Raw genomic sequence first — 20,814 nt, forward strand, 5'->3', positions numbered from 1 at the left:
ATCCAAATAAGGGAGCTTAAGAACACAATATTATCTATTCAAAAACAACCTCAGATAGTTTCCCTGGGATATTTCAGCTGGTTCTGATTTCCAGATTTTGAAGAAGTCCTGCTTCTTCATTTTAATGACTGCTCAACAATACGAATGTGTGACCTTTTCCGAAAGTTATAGAACTTTAAAAAGTTTGAGTCTCATTTTACTACACAAAAGCATACTTTCTCATTTGAGGATTAGCAACTCAAAATGCTTCTCAATATTTGTGCTGAATGGTATGTAGTCAGACTGCCCTATGTACTGAGAGTAAGAAGTCATAACTGACTAGCGTAAGTTGTCTGAACGGAGCAGTATCTACTGAAACCTTCTAAAATCAAACTAAATCACAAATCAAACCACTACATATAAATAGTGAGATCATGAAACAGTTGCTTAAAGGGATGGCATTATTCCAGTAGATGGAAAATCCCTCAGATGCGCCACAGATTCCTCTTATCTCATAAAATCATCATTTCATCCAACAAATATCTATGTCACACTAAAAGCCACACTGTCTCACTGACGCCTAAGCTGTAATTCAGTCACACTATGCCTTTCACTGGTGTATTAATTTCCTTTGGTCTCCATTTTGTCTTCACTCTCCTATTTTTTTTTGAGTATTTTTAAAAATTCCTCAAGGAAATATTACTCTGCTATTTAACAGGACAATTTTCAATGATTTTATTACAGAAATAAAATTTTCAGATTGTAACCTGAACTCATAAATTCAGCTATCATTTCTATTTTAACAATTGTCTGAAGGATCTATCACCCATTTTACAGCAATTATTTTTCTAAGATCTGTCTCAGTTTCATTTTTATTTTTTAATTATATCAAAAAACAATGATTATTTTCCTTGTCATTACTCTCATTTATTCTTTGATTTCCAAACAGAATAATCCAGGTGACAGACATTCGTACTTCCCTGCCAAGCCCAAGTAATCTTTATACTTAACGCGCTCGCCCTATGCTGATTAACTTCACATTACAGCTCATACCTGTACATTTTTCATTACCCAAGATACTGTCTTTATACTACTACATGATCTAACAACATTATTATTTTCTAGTTGTTTGTTCCTCTGTGTTTATGCCTGAAATCCACGTTTTCTAGAACCAACTTACTGAGGAAGAAATCTTCTCAGCTCCACGTCCACATACCTGAGAGTAGCGGATCCTAGACAGCAAATAATGTCCCTGTGGTCTGCATGGTAATGCAAATAGATAATTACTTCTGCTTACCCTCACAGCTGTACAAGCCAGCTTGCATGTAACAGAGGACTCATCTTTCAGTGTTTTCTGTAATAGAGGTATGCAGTCTACCAAGGAAAAGAGATTTCCTAACAAAAAAGAATTCAGAATAATGAAACAAAAGAATGTTTTGGCTACAGAAAAGAAGAGATACACTTAAAAAAAAAAAAAAAAAAAAGTTACCTGTTGAGCTTCTGACATTTACTAGCCATTTCTCCACATCAAAGCGTGATTTAAGTAGAATAGAATTGATAATTGTTCCACAGAGAATAGCAGTAGCTCCTCTAATCTGGGGATCTCCATGGTCAATGTAGTTCAGAATATCTGATACATACTGCTCCTCTAGGAAAACAAGTTACAACTACTTTATTTTAAAGATACTTGTCTTAAATTCAACTGATCCCTAAAATGTTTCAGTGGAGGTACTGACCATATGGATCAACACCAGCATGTTTTCTCAGTAAACCTTTCTTTGGTCTAACTTACACAGATCTCTTCAACATATTAAACATATTAATCACACCACTCATACCAACTACTATATCTAAAACCACTGGTCAATCACATCAGAGAATCATAGATTGGCTTGGGTGGGACCTTAAGGCCCAATCAGTTCCAATTTCCTACTATGGACAGGGTTGATACCCATTAGATCAGATCACCCAGGGCCCACCTGTCCAGCCTGGCATTGAATACCTCCGAAGATGGGGCTTCTCCATGCAGCCCGTGCCAGTGCTTCCCCACCCTCTGAGTAAAAAATTTCTCCTAATATCTAATCTAAATCTGATGTTGTATTGCAATCAAAACCAAAATTCTATGGGGAATCTAAGAAAATGTTCTGGTCAACACCCCAGTTTTACCACTATCAGCACTGAAACAGCTGAATTCTCCAAGTCTGTGTTGACTATACTGTATAATTTTTAAGATTACATTTTATTATTCATAAAAACTAATCTAATGACATAGAAATTATCTAGAAATTAAAATGAAATAATTTGGAAGCAGCTATGTGAGAAATAAGCAACTTTTATGTAGAAGTTGTATTAAAATAACTTTTACTCATCTGAGTTAATACAAACTGATGCAACATTTGGATTTAAAGAGTTTTCAATGCAGATGCTGCCTCACTTATTTGAAAACCCAAACATATTATTAAAAAAGATCTGAACTACAACATACCATAATCTTCTCCCATTGCTTCCAGGGGTATTTTATATAATTTGCTGAAGAATGACTCGGGATGAAGGGCAACAGCTGCTCCAACACAACTTACTGCCAAGGCTTTTACACTGACTCTCACATCTCTATCTGGAACTAAAGCTAGTAAAAGAAAAATAAAATGTTGAAAAGCTTCCTAATTTGTTTTCTAAATTAATTAATAACTCTTTATAATATAAATAGCTTATAGTCTGAATAAAACAGAAAAAGATATTGAGGCCAGAGCAAGTACTTCCAGCTTATTAGTGGTAGCAAGCAATTATTTATTTACTTACTGGGAGGAGGAAGAAGACAGTATAATAAATAATGACAATAACCCCTCACTTCTAGGCTCACTTCCTTCACTGCTGAGAGCGCAGCTGCTATGTTGCCTTTCCAGGAGTGGTACATTAGCAGAGCAGTTAAGAAGTAATAGTTTAGAAAAAGAACAGACAGACTTGAAATGCTCACTTCAGTCATAATGACATACACACATGTACTTGTGACAGACTTCCCAGAGGAAAAAACTAAAACAAGTGTGTGTATCGTACAGGCTTCTCAGAAAAAGCCTGTATGGACATTTTCAAGAAAGGTAAATGACTCCTCTTTCGACCCACGCAAGCCTCTTCTAGCAATTGCTTGCTCTCAAAGAGGTTTTACCTTTCACTATCATATATATTAAAAAAAAGAAAAAAAAAAAGGCCACACTAGCATACACAAAGGCATCTAGATGTTAGAAGCGAGAAAAAGGTTGAAATTGGAGTTCCAGCTAGGTCTTTGAAAACCTTAGCCCAGTTCTCTGCTTTCTTATACTGAAATCACTTAATTCCTGGAGGTACATTTCCCAAGCATAAGTAGGGACAATCATATTACTACCTTGGATTATTTTTTTAAAACAAACAGACAAACATCCCTGAATGAAAACACAGCTAGCAGATAAAGCTAAAAAAAAAGATACTACCTATCTTGATTTATGTATCACAAATTAAGCGATACAAACAAACTATTGTAAAAATATTAGAACTATGGTCTTTTAAACTTGTTTTTAGGAGTTTCTGTAGAATGGACTGTAACTGAGAAAATCATTTCTTTAGCTTTTAGGTATTGATAGTTTTTGAGACAAAAAACTGAGCACCTAACTATAAACTGAAATCACATACTGATTATTTGGTTGTTTTGCCAGGTCCACACAACCTATAAACTGATGGCCCCACAAAAAGGTGCAAAGATGCATTAGCCCCTTAGGTTTATCTCTCAAGAGTTTATAAATGATAGATATAATTAAGTATTAGACAAGCAAATTACAGCAACACTTTGTACATCAAATAATTCAAAATGGGACTCACTATAAAAATTGTGTATGTTTAAGTGTTTCTAGGTTTCTCTGCAGTCTAGCATGAGCATCTAAATCAGAATCATTATGAGTCTAGAGAAACTTACCTCCTTTCTCCCCAGTAAGTAGAAAAGAGGCTGACAGAAGTCTAACACAATGTACTAAAGGTGCAGAATTTCCATCAGTGTAGTGACCTATGTCTCCTTTTACCCTGGAGGGCTGTTGAAGGCAAATCACAAGATTTATGGAGATAAAAATTAATTCTTGATTTAAATAAAACATTAAGCACAACATGATTTAGAAGTACAGCACACTCCCAAAATTTCAGAGCTTATACTATGAAATACATTTAATACATATTCCAAAAAAAACCCTTTTAAACTTAATGCTTTCGACAAGCTTGTCTCAAGGATCAGTTTAATATAGTTTAATTTTAATTATAGAAATTACTCAAGACTTGTATTGATAAGCTACTTTTTGATACCATGCAACGATCTTTGGAAACTCTGTATGAGAAGCAATTCATCCTTAAGTTGTTTCCAAAGAACACCAACAACTTTCTGCAGTTTTACACTTACACAGTAGCCCAAGTTAATCTAAGCTCTGCCTGTCACAAACCTAGCTCCTCTTGTCCCAGCTCAGAACAAGACCCAACACTAAAGTCAAAACACCAAAAAGGAGATAGCCACCAGTCAGAACTACACGAGCATCTCTGCTGAAAGAGAGGCTACAGTAAGGCATAGGTAACTTCTGAGATCAGTTATGTATGCAGCTAGCAGCAAAAATATTTCAGGTAATTGGTGTATACTGTTAGTGTGCAGACAAAAGAGGTTTCTATTCTCAGGAGCTTAAGTATGAGACCTGTTATGGTTTTGCTCATGGTTGCATTCAAGATTAACACTTGCGTGTTCATCTTACATTAAATACTACGACTCAGATTTATTATTTAATGTTTTTTACTTTGACTCATAATGAAGTATCCTACATATACAAGCTACCCATGCTCATCACTGATTTACATGATCACAAACTTTTTTTTTTAAACTTAGTTGCTTTGTATTTTAAACAAGACTACTTTTCTCACCTTATTTTCATGATCAATAGGTTCCACTGCATCTTCTTTTGATGGAAATCTGTCAACGCTGCTATCAGAAGGCTGCCTGCTATGGCTCATGGTTTTCAACAGGTGAGGCTGCTGAAGAGCTTTAGAAAAAGGCAATTCATTAAATACCATTTTAGATGTAAATTAAAAACACTTGGATTGAGCTTATTTATAAAACACGAAAAATAAATTAGCAATGATCAAAACAAGTTATTCATTAGAAGCATTTAAAGTTCATTTTGATCTGGCTGTTCATTTTTCACATTCATTTCAGTGAGTCTTCAGCCTCTAAAAACAGCAGGTTCACCTGTAACATCTATCCTAAAGATATTTCTATTTTTTTTTTCCTTTTATTTATCAACATACCAATAGAAGAACTCCTGAAAGACTCTGATGAATCATCCTGGAGAATATTTGCAGCTTCATCTTCCTCATCCTGCAGCTGTCCAATTTGCATTCCAGAATACTGTCCTTCAGCACCCTCCAAAACCTACGGAGTACAAAGACAGTACTTACAATGACTTAGTTTAACACACAGTAATAAGGTTTAAATATGCAGTGTTAGTAATCTAGAAATAATGTGAAAGCAAATGTGAGCCTGATACATTAGTGTACAGTTACATGCAGGCCCCAAAGCAGATCCCCTCCCTCCTCCAACATTTGAGTTACAATAGGATCATTACATCTGATAGTCTTCTGGTCAAGTCAAGAACTTGAATGTTAGCCCTGAGAAAGCTGAACGTGTAAGCAAGTAACTTTTTCCACAACCCTCTCTGCCTCCTTATTCTAAACGCAGTTGTCCCTCTGATTTACTAGCTACAAACCACAACTAACAGCTTCACTGTCACAATTTGAACTTTACCTTGCTGTCAAACTCTCCATAACCTCACTTGTCTTGAATACACAAAAATCAAACTCAGGATACAATATGTAGTGAAAACTAAACAAAAAAAGACAAATGAGTCTGAATATACTTTTATTCCCTCACTCTAAATCAGAGTGCTAAAATCGACACATCTGAAAAGGATTTTAATCCTTTATACCAATGCAGTTTGTGGACAGTAGTTTGGGGAAAGTAATCATAAGAGACAAAAAACTAAAAACATAACAAAAGACAGTAAAAAAAAGTCATGATCAGAAAAACAATATACTTCTTTGGTTACCTCCTGATCTTACAAGCACCTGGAAATCATTACTTGAAAGGCCCACACACAGGTAAAGGGGATGCCATTTAAGTCTGTCAGTTAGATTAAAAAATATGCATATATGTATTTGTCATTAGTTACTAAATATTATGCAAACTGATATACAGAACAGTGGAAAGAATTTGCAAGATGCACAAGTTGTCAATTCATCAACAAATCTAACTTGCCAATTGTGAGATGTCTTCTCACTTTGACCTTTTACTGCCTAAGTTTTATTCAGAGAGTGCAATTACCATCACTCTTTTCAATCTTGTATCCTCACATTTGCAGGAGTAATTGCTTGTCAAAACTGTAAACTTACTATTTTACTAGGTATTAGACTATTAATCTTCCAAAGATGCTACCAGTGAACCTAAGTCAAAAGTTCGGAAACTTGAGGGGCAAACAAACCAAAAACCCACAACCCTGAAGAAATTTCATGTTATCCCCCTAACTCATTTTCTTTTCTAGCTCCAAATAATTATATTTTTGCTATTTTATTTACAGCCTCATAATACACTTGCCTAATAGATTGATTTCACACCATACCTATACTGTATGCATACTTCAGCTATTTATTAAATACTTAATTGCTGCACTAGTAAATCATGCAACATACATCCAGGAGAATAGAAAGAACAAAAATGCTTTGTGTTGTCAAGTGAAAAAGCAGAAGCAAAAGACAGTGTGAAGCATTAGGTTCCAAAAATATTCCTCTAGCATTCCAAATTCTGTTCACCCTTTAACACTTCCGTTAGTCCTTCTGCACCAAAACAACTATTAATGGATCTATACAAACTGAAGTTTATGTTAAGAGAACATATTTCCTTTAATATTCACATTCTTCCAGTGAGTGGAAAACTGCTGATGCTTGCCTTCTTACAACCTACACGCTGAACAGATTGCTGATAGCTTCTTATTTTTTAATTATTGCTGAATTGAAAGTGTTAAAAGGAGGTCAAGCTCTCCAACAGGGGTGCGAGCTGCTGACCTTTCCATTGTTATTAGTTGAGGATGGAAAAGTAGAAGACGAGTAAGTAGAGGAATCCAAGTCTGGGCCCTCCATGGAAGAGCTCTGAGATATGTCAGGACCCTCAGTAGAAGGGGATCCCCCCTCTGCCCGTTGCACACTTACAATTTCAGAACTGTCCGAAGGGGTTACAGCAGAGTCTGGACCTTCAGTAGTAGTCTGAGAGCTATCACTAATTGGTGAGGAAGCCTGTGTACCATCATTCAAGTCCATAGTGGGATCTGACTGGACAGCACTGATCTGGCTAGAGCTTCGACTAAGCACATCATCATCTTCCCCTTCAGTAGCTGTACTTGTCAAATCACAGCTTGACAGGTCTACAGAGTCTGACTGCAACGTATGTTGAGAACGTGGCTGTTCAGTAATGATATCATGTCCGGTAGGATCAGCAGCTGAACTCCCTACTGACCCAGCTGTTGATACACCCGATGAAGAAGCTAGTTCACTCGTTATCTCGCCTTTCACAGAAGCTGCAAAACAGAGATTTTTGAATCAATCGTTTTATTCTTTAAATGGACACTTTAATATTATGTCCTACATTACTACAGTAGAGAGGTAATCATCTCCAAGGCATCTCCTCCCTCACCTTTATTTCACTACATCTATATCAGTACCTCAATGATGCTTAAAAAAAAAAAAAAAATAGGCAGTCAACTTCATTATGTAAGTATATATTTCATACCAAAGAGCATTTAAGGTTATCACATCCTCTGAGTGCCAATCCACTTAGTAGTTATCATAACAGACTTCTATATTTTATGTACCCACAGTAAAAGAAATGCTTTATAATAAAGTAACATGGGTTGGCAGCAACACTAGAATGAATGTTTACTACCTGCAAATGATGCAGCGCTGACATCTGATCGGGTTTCAGCATCATCTTCCAAACCTTCCTCTTCACCAAGAAGTATTTTACCTGAGAAGTAACAGAAGAAAGAGGTCTACAGTTTTTCAGAGTCAACTGGAAATGGTTATGAAATGATTAACAGTTGAAGATACCTAAAAGTTTATTGCAAATATTGTTTTCAAAGCTATGACAGGCAACAAATGGAAAAAAGAAAGGAATGAAGAAAGCAAAGATCCAACCCCTCACTATCTTTCTTCAGGTAAGAAACAGCAATGAAGAAACACAGCTAAGCAATTCTACTGAATGGTCTAACCACTCAGGAACCACTTATATCTTTATTTATTCCAGTTTATTTTTGTGGACTGTGCTTAAAATCCCACTAACTTCTTCAAGTATGTCACCTTACTAAGGCATCTGGATGTCTTCCCTCAACTCAGAGGGACAATAAGCACCACAAATAATAAAATAGCCTCTTTCTTAATGGCTATTAAAATCATCAGTCAAAGGCTACTCCCAGGTTGGAGCCTGAAATTCCAATGATGAAAGAAGTGAAAATGCTCAGGGGAAGAAGCACAAGACAACATAAGTGGGAAAGAGTGATGAAATATGGACAAAATCCATTAAGGTCCAGGAGCCACTAAGGCAAAAATCTTTAGTGAGGCTTTTGCCATAGGAAGAACGAGAACCACTTACAGCCTAACACAACCATCTTACAGTTCCTTTACTCACAGTTTAAAGTCTATTTAAAATAGAGGCAGTGGAGAGAGAAAGATACCTGCAGATGCTCACTGCCTGGGAGTAAAACAGAGATTCAACTCTACTGAAAAGAGAGAACAACTGAAGCCATCCTTCTGCATCTTGCAAGCCATTTGCTCAGAGGTATTCATGACAATTGGTAGGTAAGACATAAGCCTGTTTTGCACTTTAGAATAAATTTCACCAGCAGTCCAAGATTTACTATGCAAGATATCAATGTTCTGACAACTGCAGGTGAATGGTTTTATATTTCATATAAGTAATCAGTGGAAAAAAGCATTAATAGACTTTTGTACTCATTTCTCTATCGCAACTGCACAACTCTATCTTCCTCCACAAAAGTATGTTTTATGCCATTCAAACCTGTAGGTAAGGCAGAAAGGTAACACGAAATTTTTGTGCATGTTCTGTGCAAAACAACACAGCAATTACTGAGAACTGCTCATTCCCACAAGAACGGGTAAAACTGCACGAGGAATTCCCAACCCCAAGCAGGAAAGATAGCACATCATTCTCTACTCTTTCCAAAATTCAAATCCATTTCACTGAAACAAACCAGAGTTTTTTTCTGTTTTCCACAGCTGATCACCTTTAAAAGGGTGTGAAAGAAGAAGGACATTGAAAAACACCAATTGGGTATGTTACATTTTGTATGTTTACATCACTTTATAGAACGAGCCATAGGAAAATGTTCCTCTGAAATAAATAAATAAATTAAAACCAGTTAGGATACAGAACATATTCTTCCATTTAAAAATGAGTTTTCAGCCTTCTTCCCAAATAATTTTCTAAGGTTGAAACAAACAAGCTGGCATAAGCCAGCTGCTCCAAAATAAAGATGTTCTGAAGCACTATAACTGAAAATATATGGCACAGATGAGTTCCGACATGAGGGTCACAGATCTCTGTAGAGCAGTTTCACTTTAAACATACGAAAGAATATTATAGCTAGAGATGTTTCACCTATGGCTAGCAGCTCAACTCTAGTACTGTATATGTCATTAAAATGCAAAACGACTTCAAGAAAGAGGATAATCTCACTTCCTCCCTTCTTCCTATAATGAAGAGTGGTAGGAAATGAACAGTTCAGAATTTAAGATTAAAGCTGTACAAAATGCAAAACCTGAACAGATATCTTTAAACTCACTTATACCATTTTCTACACCACAAAACAACATTTGCATCTTGATATTAAAACAGGATAAAATAATGGCTCAGGTGTGTTCGCCAGCAAAGTGAAAGGTTACTGTTTTAACAAGTTAATTAAATTCACACTATTAGTATTAAATCTCCACTGAAGACTACAAGTTCAAAGTATCAACGTCACAATTCTACCATCTTTTAAAAGTTATATGCATTGTTATTCTGATTTGTTGCATTCTGTCTCACCTTAGGATGCTGCAGCAATACCTACATCCTGAGCAGCTTTTCATTCACTCTGTTGTTTCCAAACAAGTGCTCATTGATGCAGCGATAAATATTCTACCTCATTCTCTACCGAGCTCTACCCTCTATTTCATATTGAGGTATCTTGTTAGAGCAATAAAGCATACAGAGATTCCTTGCATGCAAAGATGGAAGGACACATTTGAAGAAAAAAATTAAGCTAGGTGCTAGAGCAGTCCTTTGAGTCTGTTTAATCCTGTTTAGTTTTAAAATACCTTTCCCTGAAGTTTACCTTTTCATAGTATTCAACACCTTTCTGCCTACTGTGCTTGCACTGACTCTCACACAGTTTCACTGCAGTAGCAGTACTATCTTGGTCAGATGACAAATCTATTGCAAACTGTATCTAGAGTGATTCCATTATGGATGTGACTTACTAATCAAAGTATATAATAACCAGGTACTTTTATGCACAAACTAAGAAAAGATTTCAGAGCAAGATTTATTTTTTAAAATCCTGCTGAATGCGTTGCTTGCTAAGGAAATGAAAATATACACAGTATAACACAGAATGAGTATTCACAGTTATCAATGACAGGTCAGAAAAATTAATAAAAAAGCATCAAATCAAAGCATGCAGACATACACATGCATTAGTGAAACAAGAAAATATGCCTACCAAAAACAGGAAGGTTAACTGTTTTGTCAGTTACATTAAAGATTAAGCATTACTGACAAAAGGAAGAACACCCAGTTGAATACTTCTAAACATGGTCTTAAAAAATTAAAATTTCATCAGCATTTATCATCATAGTTTTGCTATTGCACTACAGCAAAAATAAGAATGAGCTTTGAATAATTTTAGAATGTCTTGGTTGAAACCACCAGAAATTATCTCAGAATTATTTTAAGATTTACTGTGATTAAAATCAGCTGAAAACAGGAAGGCATTTGTGAATGAAGACCAGAGCTCAGCAAGACAATGAAATGGGAGAGGAAATAAAAATCAGAGAAGAATGCAATTAAAGATTAGATTTCGGAAATAATCACCTTTATGCTTTCTTGCAAGAACAGGGCTGCATGAAGACCCCCCTCCAGCTGCAAATCACAGAGAGTAACATATCAGGGCAAAGAGAGAGTTGCTGCAATCATGAAGGAATTCTAACCACCACAGATGGGAAGTTAAAAAAAAAACAAAAAAAAAAAAAAAAAAAAAAAAAAACAAAGCCAGGAAAAAAATAGCAAACTTTTTCCTTATGAAGTCTGGGTGTTGTTTTTTTTGTTTGTCTGTTTGCATCATGCACCATCAAATGACTTTTTAATTTTCTATGCAAACTGAGCAAAGTTTGCTTTTTAAAAAAAGTGTTTTTAATTTCACTGCTATGATTGCTCCTGGCTAATGAATTACCTTCTAAGAGCAGCAATACTAGAATGATTCGATAGTCCAAAGAAGTCCTTATAGAAATCCAGCCAGAGATTGATTCTTTTCAAAGAGGTAAGTAGCATTTAAAAGACAATTTTAAGAACATGCACTTCACTAATAACTGATTTTAAAAGTTATGGATAAACTAAGGTCATGCTTTAGTTTCATGCTAGTTTTCTCATTCAGCACAAAACGCTTAGTTAACACATGTTAAAACATAAATTCTGGTTAGATCAGCTTTCTATGAGTCACAATCGTCAGGTGCTTAGTGAAAAGAACATAAATGTGACAAGAAATCAGTCACCACTGTTAACTTGCTCTGTGTAAACAAGAAAACACCAACAAAAAAAAAAATTTACTTTGGAGTTTCTCATTACTCAACAGATGCATACCCACTTAAAGGGGGGATGGCAGGGGTCTTATCCCGTACCTGGAAAAATGCTATGTATACTTTTACAACTTCTATTCTACACTTCACACTTTCAGATTACATCAAGGAAAGAACCCATCACCTCAACTTAACTCAAATTACCGAAAATACAGCTTACCTATGAGCTCCACTATGCTCCCACTGCGGTTCCTGAGGGCAGATTCATCTTTGGATACACTGACCTGTGCAATGCCACCTAAGGCAGTCAAAGCATGCAGAAGTTCAGGTGGTGGTGTTCTAAAGAGCTGCTGTAGTAATTCTAAAGCTCCAGTTACAACATTATGGTCCTGATGCTGAGTGTAATGCAGAGTCAACTCATAAACCTGAAAAACAACAAAGTACTGGAGTAAGTTTCTGTAAAGACACAACGTACTACATTTGCTTTCACATGCCACGTAAAATCTCATTAAAAATGCATTTAAATGCATTAAAAATGACAGATAGGGTTTATCTAATCTTCATTACCCTTTTCCCAGGTAAAAGTTTATTTAATTCTAGCCATTTAACCTCCTTTCCAGTAGAAGCTTCCATTAAGACGCTCGCTTAATTGTTAGAGAAGGAAGAATCAAATAATGCTTTAATGTTAATGAAGTTCATTGGCTTCCTCAGGAGCACCTAACAAGCATTTTTCTCAGATTTCTTGTTATCAAAATTATTTACCAGGAATGCCAAACAATAGACAAACTATCAATTATCAAGATGAAGAGCCTGAAACTTTCAATGCCAAACTAGCATTTCGTTGTATTACATGAAAGATTATCCTCCCACTCCACTTTGAGTGTTCTCCAGGTTAGTTATTCCTCATAAGTTCTACCTGTATAAGCTGTTCTGGTGAAGGTGAAATCTCTGCTTCTTTCCTTGTTACACCAAAACTGCCTTTCAGGCTGGTATCCTTTACTTGTTGTTGCAATAAGGGTATGAGATACCTCAGTGTAAGTAAAACACCCAGAATTAAAAGTGTAGGATGATCATCTTCTACAGGAACCAACAAGCCTGGAGGTAAAAATAGAATAAACTTACTGACGATGGTTAACTTCAAAACATGATTTTTTTTTACGTACCCATATAATAGTTTCTTTAAAACAAAAAGACCACACCACCATCCAACAACTAAAGATTTCTTTAATGTAGAAACACTTAAAAATATGTATTATTTAACACTCCTCACAACGATGTAGGCAATGAGGGAAAATACCTCTCCTCCCTTATTTCTTACTACTTTCTGTTCAATAAAAATACACTTTTTTTTTTCTGAATCATCCCAGATGCTCTTATTAAGTGATTTTCTCCACTTGTCCTTTTAAGTGAGGCCCAACAGAGCTCCCCCCTTCCAAAGCACAGGCACACACAAAGCACTGTCCAAACAAATATTATTTACTTTTCTGCTTCTTGTCTCAAGTACTGATCAAAGCAGTAAGTTCAAAATATACGATGATAAATATTTGTTACACTCGCATTAACACTACTGTCTGAATTCATTGACAACATATAAAACAGTACCTTTAAGACAGAAAAGAACACTGTGCACAAATAACAGAGGACTGAGAAGTAGCACACCATCTTCAAGATAGAATCAGGAAAGTCACTACATGGCATTTGTATTCATCATCTTTTCTTTTACGTAACACGGCTAACGCCTCATGCATCTGCCTGTCTCCTTACCTCTCCATTTGCAATGTAGTCTACTTATGAAAGAACCTCGTAACTGTATCACAACCTCAGACCTTCTGCACTAAAAACCAGGCTGCTAAACAATACGAGTCTTCACAGACTTTTGTGCAAGATCTTTGACAACAACGCCCAGATCTCCTCATTTTCCAATAGGCTACTTGCTTCCCTGGCTTGGGCTGTTTCTTTTCAACATTACTGACCTCATAATTCCACACACAGAGAGACAAATAACATTACTATCTGCATAGGCCCAACAATACAGTACAAAGAAAGCATTAGCTGTGTAACTGATGTATAAGCACACTTTTTTTGCCTGAAAACCACTTTCAGGTTTAGCAACATACATGAAAAAGGAATTTCACATTACTGATATCTGAAGCAAATGTAATTTCCCCCCTCCCAAATCTTACCTAAAAGTACATTCAACAACCAGGCATAAAAATACTGCATTCTTCGTGAATGTTGACAGATGCTTACTGCTGATCCCGCAGCTGTTCGACGGATAGTGGGGGAACTGGACTTAAGATTAGCTATAAAAGCCTTCAATAAAACCTAAAAACAAGATATGTTACTTCACTATTAATGATAAAGAAAAGAGGAGAGGAGTTCAGAAGTCAGCAAATATCTTTTTCAACCACCCAAAGCATCACATCATGCAAGGACAACATTTGCCTTGATTTATACGTGCAGCTATTATACCATCCACTGTATCATCTGATTGGTAACAGTAGTAGTTTAACTGTGCACTGAGATAGAACAGGAAGCACTACTGTGTTGAAGATACCTTAATCTCATTGTCGTTAGCAAAATTGCCAAATGCTGCCATGATTTTTGGTATTGCTGCAGCTAACGTTTCTTGTACGGATTCTTCAGGTCTCTTACTTATTCGTGTTAAACAGGGCAAAAGGTTCACTAAGTATGGCCTAAGAATGACAAAGGAGAAAAACAAATTTGAGGTAAGAACAATTGTACCGACTTAAATGTTTTTAATTCATACTCTTTGTACTCCTCAATTATTAATATTACTAAATCACACAAAGTGCATCTATTAGCTACGTAAAGTCTTCTTAATATGATTTGCAGACAACATTAAGCAAAAAGAACATTATGAAGTACAACTCATTGTTTTTATAAGCTTCCTTCCCTCTCCCACCAAATCACATACAGCACAGAACTAAAGATCTTCTAGAAGAATACCACCTAATCCAATAAAGCCAGTTCACAGATAATGTGACGAGGATTAGTGAAGGCAGAGAGGGAAGAAGAATCTTTGAAATTTGAGAACAGTAACACTTTGCTAATGCCTATATTTTGTTAAAGTTTGGAAAATTCTTTGCTAGGATGAGTTTACCTGCATTTCTGAGGCCGAACTAGATGAGCAAGCTCAGCAAATCTCCAGAGCGCAGCACGCAGGCTTCGGGAAGCACCATTCTATAGAGAATGTAAAACCATTTCATCAAGCAAAACCAATCCTTACTAAAAAGGTCTATAATTGCTTTAATTTTATACAATTTTACTTCGATGAGAACAAAAGGTGCCTACAAGCCCTAAAATTCTTCTAGCCAAAAGGAAGCAAAGTTAGCTCAAAGAATGCCTTTATTTTTCTAGTTGGCATTAAGATTTTCCAAGTGACCCAAAATGAATAATAAAAACAACAAAAAAAGAGAAGGAAACATCTGAGATCTCCATTTTGCTAAAATCAGCTTAAAATACCACAGACAGAGTCATCAACCAACAAAGAAACTGATGATATGAGAATTTAAAATCACCAGAACACTTGCAGAGATACAAATCCAGCACAAAACTGACAGCAGTGGAGCTATGCAAGTAAATAGCCTTCAGCTCTTGAGAACCTCAAAAATTCCATATATTACTTCATAATGGCTTGGATTCTGAATTCAGTATCTATATAATCACCTTCAATAATGCAAGTGACCTGCACCAGAACGTGATTAGATTCTGAGCCTGAGGATACACTGGAGCTCCTTAATGTTGCTGGCAATGTGGAAAACTATGCAAGTTGAAAGGTGCCAAATTCACAATCTCCCTACTTGGAGAAACATCGTGCTTTATTTACCTTTACCTAAATACTTCTCAAATTAACACCTCCTGGTTTAGCGGGAGCTGTTGGTAACAGGTGAACAGTTGGACTGGATGATCTTTCAGGTCTTTTCCAACCTTGGTGATTCTATGATTCTATGATTCTCCTAAAAACTGAACTGAGGCAGTTAGAAATTGTTTTTTCTTGTTTTCTTTTAGTGTATCAAAGCTTCATGGTAACACTGTTAGCATGAAAAAAAACAGAAAAAACAACCACTACATCTACAGAAAAGCTACCAACATTTTTTTTTTTCCTATTTATTTTGTTTTCTGAAGTTCTATCAATGGTAGGGAATACCAGTAGTGTCTGACAAACCCCACCTATATTTTCTCTTTTATACCAGTTGCTACATGCTTATAGATGCAAAACAAGATTTTCAGTGATACCATGCTGAAAACAGCATTTATTTAATATCCATACACTAATAAAACAAAAAGATCTTCAACTGACATAAAGACTGGCATTAAATTGCGCACTGTGGTGCCAAGATATGCTTCAGTATTTTTACTTATGTTTCTTACATAAGCTGTAAATATATATCACACAGTCACAAAGCAACCTAATTAAAACTTGTATCAGATAAAATGTATCAGAAAAATGTATCAGATAAAATGTATCAGATTGTAACAGGTCTTGGTCAAATAATTCCTGCATGAAACTTTGGCAAATCAAGAATTTCAGTGTCCTCCACCTATATTTCACCACCTTCCTCCTTGAAGTTACACATTCCAGCTCACTCAGTGAAGCAAACATCATTAATATGCTTATTCATTTGACTGCAGAGTTACTAAGGCTATCTCAGACTGCTGTTCACACCAAATGCTCACACGTTTTCTGCCAGATAAGCTTTTGAGGTGGAAAAAAATCTAAGTAAATAGGGCCAATAGTAAGGAACTGAGTAGAATAATTTTAAGCAGTCAGATATTTCAAAAGAGAGGTTTTGATCTTGACCTTAAAAAAGTAAACATGCTATTTACACTAAGGCTACAATCTCATACTAAAACACTAAATAGCATACTGCAGAAGGACATGAAAGAAGGCAAACCTCACCTTTTTAATCTCCTTATACAGTTCTAATTGTAACCTAGGTAGATTGGAGTCCATCAAAGCCTGCAATAAAATACACTGTCAGTACATGTCAGAGTGGAGGCACTTCAAAGGAACAAAGTTGCACATGCAATAAAACAGCTTTAAAAATACAGAACATTTCTCCCTCTGTTATCCTGTATTTAACACATTCTGGTTGTACAAGAGACATTCCATCACCTTTTACCCAAAGAACAAACATACACAGACAATCCCACAAATTAAACTATATTATAGTATTTAAATTAGTTGGTATTAGCTACTTGACCTCAATCTGTCCAGAAAAGGCCATATGGCATCACACCACAGGTACAGCACACCACAGGTACAGCCAACTTACCATGCCTTCAGCAACAGCCAGTAATAGATACTCATGAACAGACTACTAAAATACCAGAACAGTATCTGCAAGCAGTGGGAGTTATTCCTTGCTATACACAACCCCACTTTCAAACAGCCACAAACTGTCAGATGTATCCCAAACCGAGGCTGCATTTGTACCATAAGCTTTAATAACCCTTGAGAACCCTTTTTTTTTTATGCATTAGCCTGTTTTCTGCATCCATTTATTACTAGTAAGTATTCTGGGCAATAATCCTGTTTCAGGATCTGATCAACCATGTTGTGAGAGAGCACACATTTTACTATGCTCTAAACTTGAAGTGCAATTAAGGATTAGAGTATGTGAAATGAAAGCAAGTGCTGAGAAGTGTTCATTTTCTGTTCATTTCAACCCAAATCATTCTCCCTATACCTTTCAAATGGCAAAATGGGGAAAAAATGAGACTAGTTCCACTATACATAATTTCCTACAGAATATTTTGTTTACACATGATTATCCTTTCTTCCTTTTTTTCCTAGCACATAGCACTATGAATATTTCTACCATAACTCCATCAGCTGAAACAAGACCTTCATACAGTGTGCAAATGCTTGCATTATGGATTTAACAGTGCTATGCTTCCTCTTTGATTCTTTACTCCTTGTCCAGTTATTCAGTGATTTCTAGTCTCCTATTCACCATTTTTGACCATCAACCGTTAAACTCACATCTTCACAGGATTACTCATAACTATAAAATCTTCATGGCAAGTGCTAATGTGGAGGCCACAACTGCTTATGCATGGTCAGTGAAGGTCTGTTGCTCCTCCTCTATCCTAGAATTGTATGCCCAACATCTTTATGACTCCCAAACTACACTAGTCATTGCAATAAAATATTACCTTGTTTGTATCTTTATACTGTTAGAAGCACTCTAACTATTAACTGCAGGTGCCTAGGCTACTCTATCTAGGGACAAATCTCACTTACATCCCCTAAATATTAAGTTTTCCTGAAGTTCACTGCCTCTGCATTGATATCAGTCAACACAAAAGCAGCATCAGCTACTATTTTGACTTCAGAAGATTTAGTTATCCTTACAACCCATTCAACTTGAGACCATTTCATTTATCACTGGCATTACTGATACTTGCACAAAAGAAAGAAAACTGTAGATTTTTTCCCTCTTCATTTATATACCAGACTGGTCTTCCTGAAGACTGAGTTGCTTCCACAGAGCATAAATACTGAAACAGAATAGAAACTATTGCCATACAACTATTGCCATTTCATAGCTGTGGTCAAACTGCAAGCTTAATGACTGATAGAAGACTCCATCATTTAAAATAACCTTTAGAAGAAAAACTACTATACAATGATCTGAAAAAAAAAAAATAAAAATAATGAAGTGTTTCAAGTTTCCTAAAAGCTCTCCAGTCAACAACAATGTGAAACAGACCAGTAAACGTAACAGGAACAATTTCATGAAAGAAGGAAGAAAGGAAGGAAGTCTGCATTCTTTAACACAGTTTCAGAGCATCTCCTTAAGTAAATGTAAGCATCTCCTTAAGTAAATTATGCTACTTAATGGTGAATGCATTTCATGCAGTGCTAAACTCTTGGAAAGGGAAAAATGTTTACATTAGAATGAATAGATGAACAGAGCAAAGTGCTACAGGACAAAACGAAAAGAGTAAAAAAAACATTTGCATTACTTCATTCCCCATCAGTATGGGATAAGCCTTTACAAACAGCAAACTTCCAGATCACTAATTCATACAGACACCAAACAAATAGAAAGAACTGAAATTGCTACAGAAATACAGATTTTTTTGTTTGCTTGCTTCTACATCTCCCCTTCAAGCTAAGGAGAATTTTTATTTACAGATTCATAAAGACTTCATTTTGTATCAACTAGATTAATTATGCAGGCACATTGCACAAGAAGAAAAAGAAAAAGAAAGGAGAGGTGAAGATAAACCTGTTCTGGAAGCAGCAGCTCACATCAGTTCCTCATAAGGTTCATTTTGTATGCTGAATCCACAATTTGACCTTGACTGACCTTCTATCAATATCCATCTGCTGTCTCCACCGAGTCCTTGTTTCTGGATTGCAGTATGGTAATAAACAGACTCCAGAACACTGCTTTTATCCTAATTATGCCTAAAAGCTCCTCTGCCAAGTCTCAGTAAAGCACTATCACAATTACAGTATGCCATTAGTCTGGAACAAGTCATACCATCTTACAGTCAGCTTTTCAGTAACATTTTTAGCTTTCCTACATACTACATAGCCTCATGCTTACAAAACAAGAGTGTTCCTCCCATCCCAAAATGATTTTTAACTAACTTAAAGAGAACAGTTAATGAATTGCTGAATAAAAAAAACAAACCAGAGCAATAAATTACCACAGACAAGTTCAAATACCTTCATCGATATAAAATTTATGTAACTCCATGCATAAAAAGCTCCCCTTAGAAGACATAATTTCCTAAAGCTTACTCTTGCATTACAAGAGATTATCAAGAATAAGTAAAGCAATTAAAAGAATGTGTGATTTCACAAATAACACTGCATCAAGAAGAAGTTGAACATGTTAACACAATACCTAAAAGTTCTTACTTTAATAACTTTATTAAGGCATTCATCAGCAACCATCCGGACATCAGATTCTGCATCCTCACTGCAGAGGAGAAAAAGTTCCATAGCAATCCCCAGCAGTTTCTGAAATTCTGGAGAATTTCTAGATAAACAAATATTGAAAAAATCAGACTGTGCAGGGCAAAAAGCAAACATCAATGCTATTCATAAAGGGGTTTCAAAACTCTACTATGTATACACTGTACAGTTTTACAAGAGGAGAAATGATCCAGCAGATAAGTGTTTCATCAGGAGTTAGGAGATTATTTCCCTGCTCTTTCCCTACATAATCAGGTACCCTATTTGACAACTTTGCCTCGCTTTCTTCTGTCTGAAATAGAATAGTATCTACTCTACCAATGTTTAAAGAAAACTATTACATTTAGGCTTAGTTAAAAAAACACAAACAACAAGAAGCAGCAATAACCAACATTGTACCACTGCAGTTTAAACAGAAGTTGAGCACTTAAAATCAGCAACTACCAGGAAGCCTACACGTATCTAGCAACCAGAAGCAGCTATTCATATTAATGCAGCAAGTTATATTAAAGCAACAAGTTTAAGATAGACGTTGCCTTACCTTAAAGACTGAGCAACAATGTTTTCACATATTGTCAGGCAATGATTCACTCGATCTTTCTTTGTAGTTAAAAGTTCCTTCTTTCTAAAACGAAACAATTAAAATAAATCTAAGACTAAAAGTGAGTAGTAATTATATGAATGCAATTCTGTCATACATCACAGCCCCCCAGATGATTCTGACATCATCCAAATAGCAGAACTCTAGACGTGGTCCATACCTGTCTATAATCCTGTCCTCATAGTAACACTAAGGAGAAGCTTAGCCAAGTAGCAGCAAGCACAGAACAGACAACTGAAGTCACAGAATCAAAGGATGCGTATCTACAGAAGATGCAGAGCCCAGTGTGTAAAGCCTGGCATTTAGAAAACTTTAGCATTCACTCTCATATACTATAAACTCGTAAATAACAGAAGCTTCTTCCCTGCTCCATCCTCAATCT

General features: G+C 35.9%; 1 protein-coding gene across 5 annotated transcripts in view; it reads right to left on the reverse strand.

Annotated features, from left to right (window-relative positions):
• Positions 1–20,814, reverse strand: part of HTT (huntingtin) — a 78,534-nt gene that overhangs the window by 52,711 nt on the left and 5,009 nt on the right. For 3 of the 5 annotated variants that reach the window (XM_042870878.1, XM_042870874.1, XM_042870879.1), the window contains exons 2-18: positions 20,373–20,456; positions 19,775–19,895; positions 16,796–16,855; positions 14,996–15,075; positions 14,429–14,567; positions 14,055–14,196; positions 12,788–12,966; positions 12,092–12,296; positions 11,171–11,218; positions 7,967–8,047; positions 7,093–7,601; positions 5,284–5,407; positions 4,900–5,018; positions 3,923–4,034; positions 2,465–2,605; positions 1,469–1,627; positions 1,277–1,374 (exon numbers count right to left, since the gene is read on the reverse strand). In XM_042870878.1, the coding sequence (XP_042726812.1) occupies positions 1,277–1,374; positions 1,469–1,627; positions 2,465–2,605; positions 3,923–4,034; positions 4,900–5,018; positions 5,284–5,407; positions 7,093–7,601; positions 7,967–8,047; positions 11,171–11,218; positions 12,092–12,296; positions 12,788–12,966; positions 14,055–14,196; positions 14,429–14,567; positions 14,996–15,075; positions 16,796–16,855; positions 19,775–19,895; positions 20,373–20,456 (2,401 nt within the window). The remainder of the gene's footprint in view (positions 1–1,276; positions 1,375–1,468; positions 1,628–2,464; positions 2,606–3,922; positions 4,035–4,899; positions 5,019–5,283; positions 5,408–7,092; positions 7,602–7,966; positions 8,048–11,170; positions 11,219–12,091; positions 12,297–12,787; positions 12,967–14,054; positions 14,197–14,428; positions 14,568–14,995; positions 15,076–16,795; positions 16,856–19,774; positions 19,896–20,372; positions 20,457–20,814) is intronic. The other 2 variants (XM_042870876.1, XM_042870875.1) reach the window with 2 other exon arrangements.

This window comes from Lagopus leucura, unplaced genomic scaffold, assembly GCF_019238085.1.
Source record: "Lagopus leucura isolate 7727_CA_CO unplaced genomic scaffold, USGS_WTPT01 Super-Scaffold_100004, whole genome shotgun sequence".
Classification (NCBI taxonomy): Eukaryota; Metazoa; Chordata; class Aves; order Galliformes; family Phasianidae; genus Lagopus; species Lagopus leucura.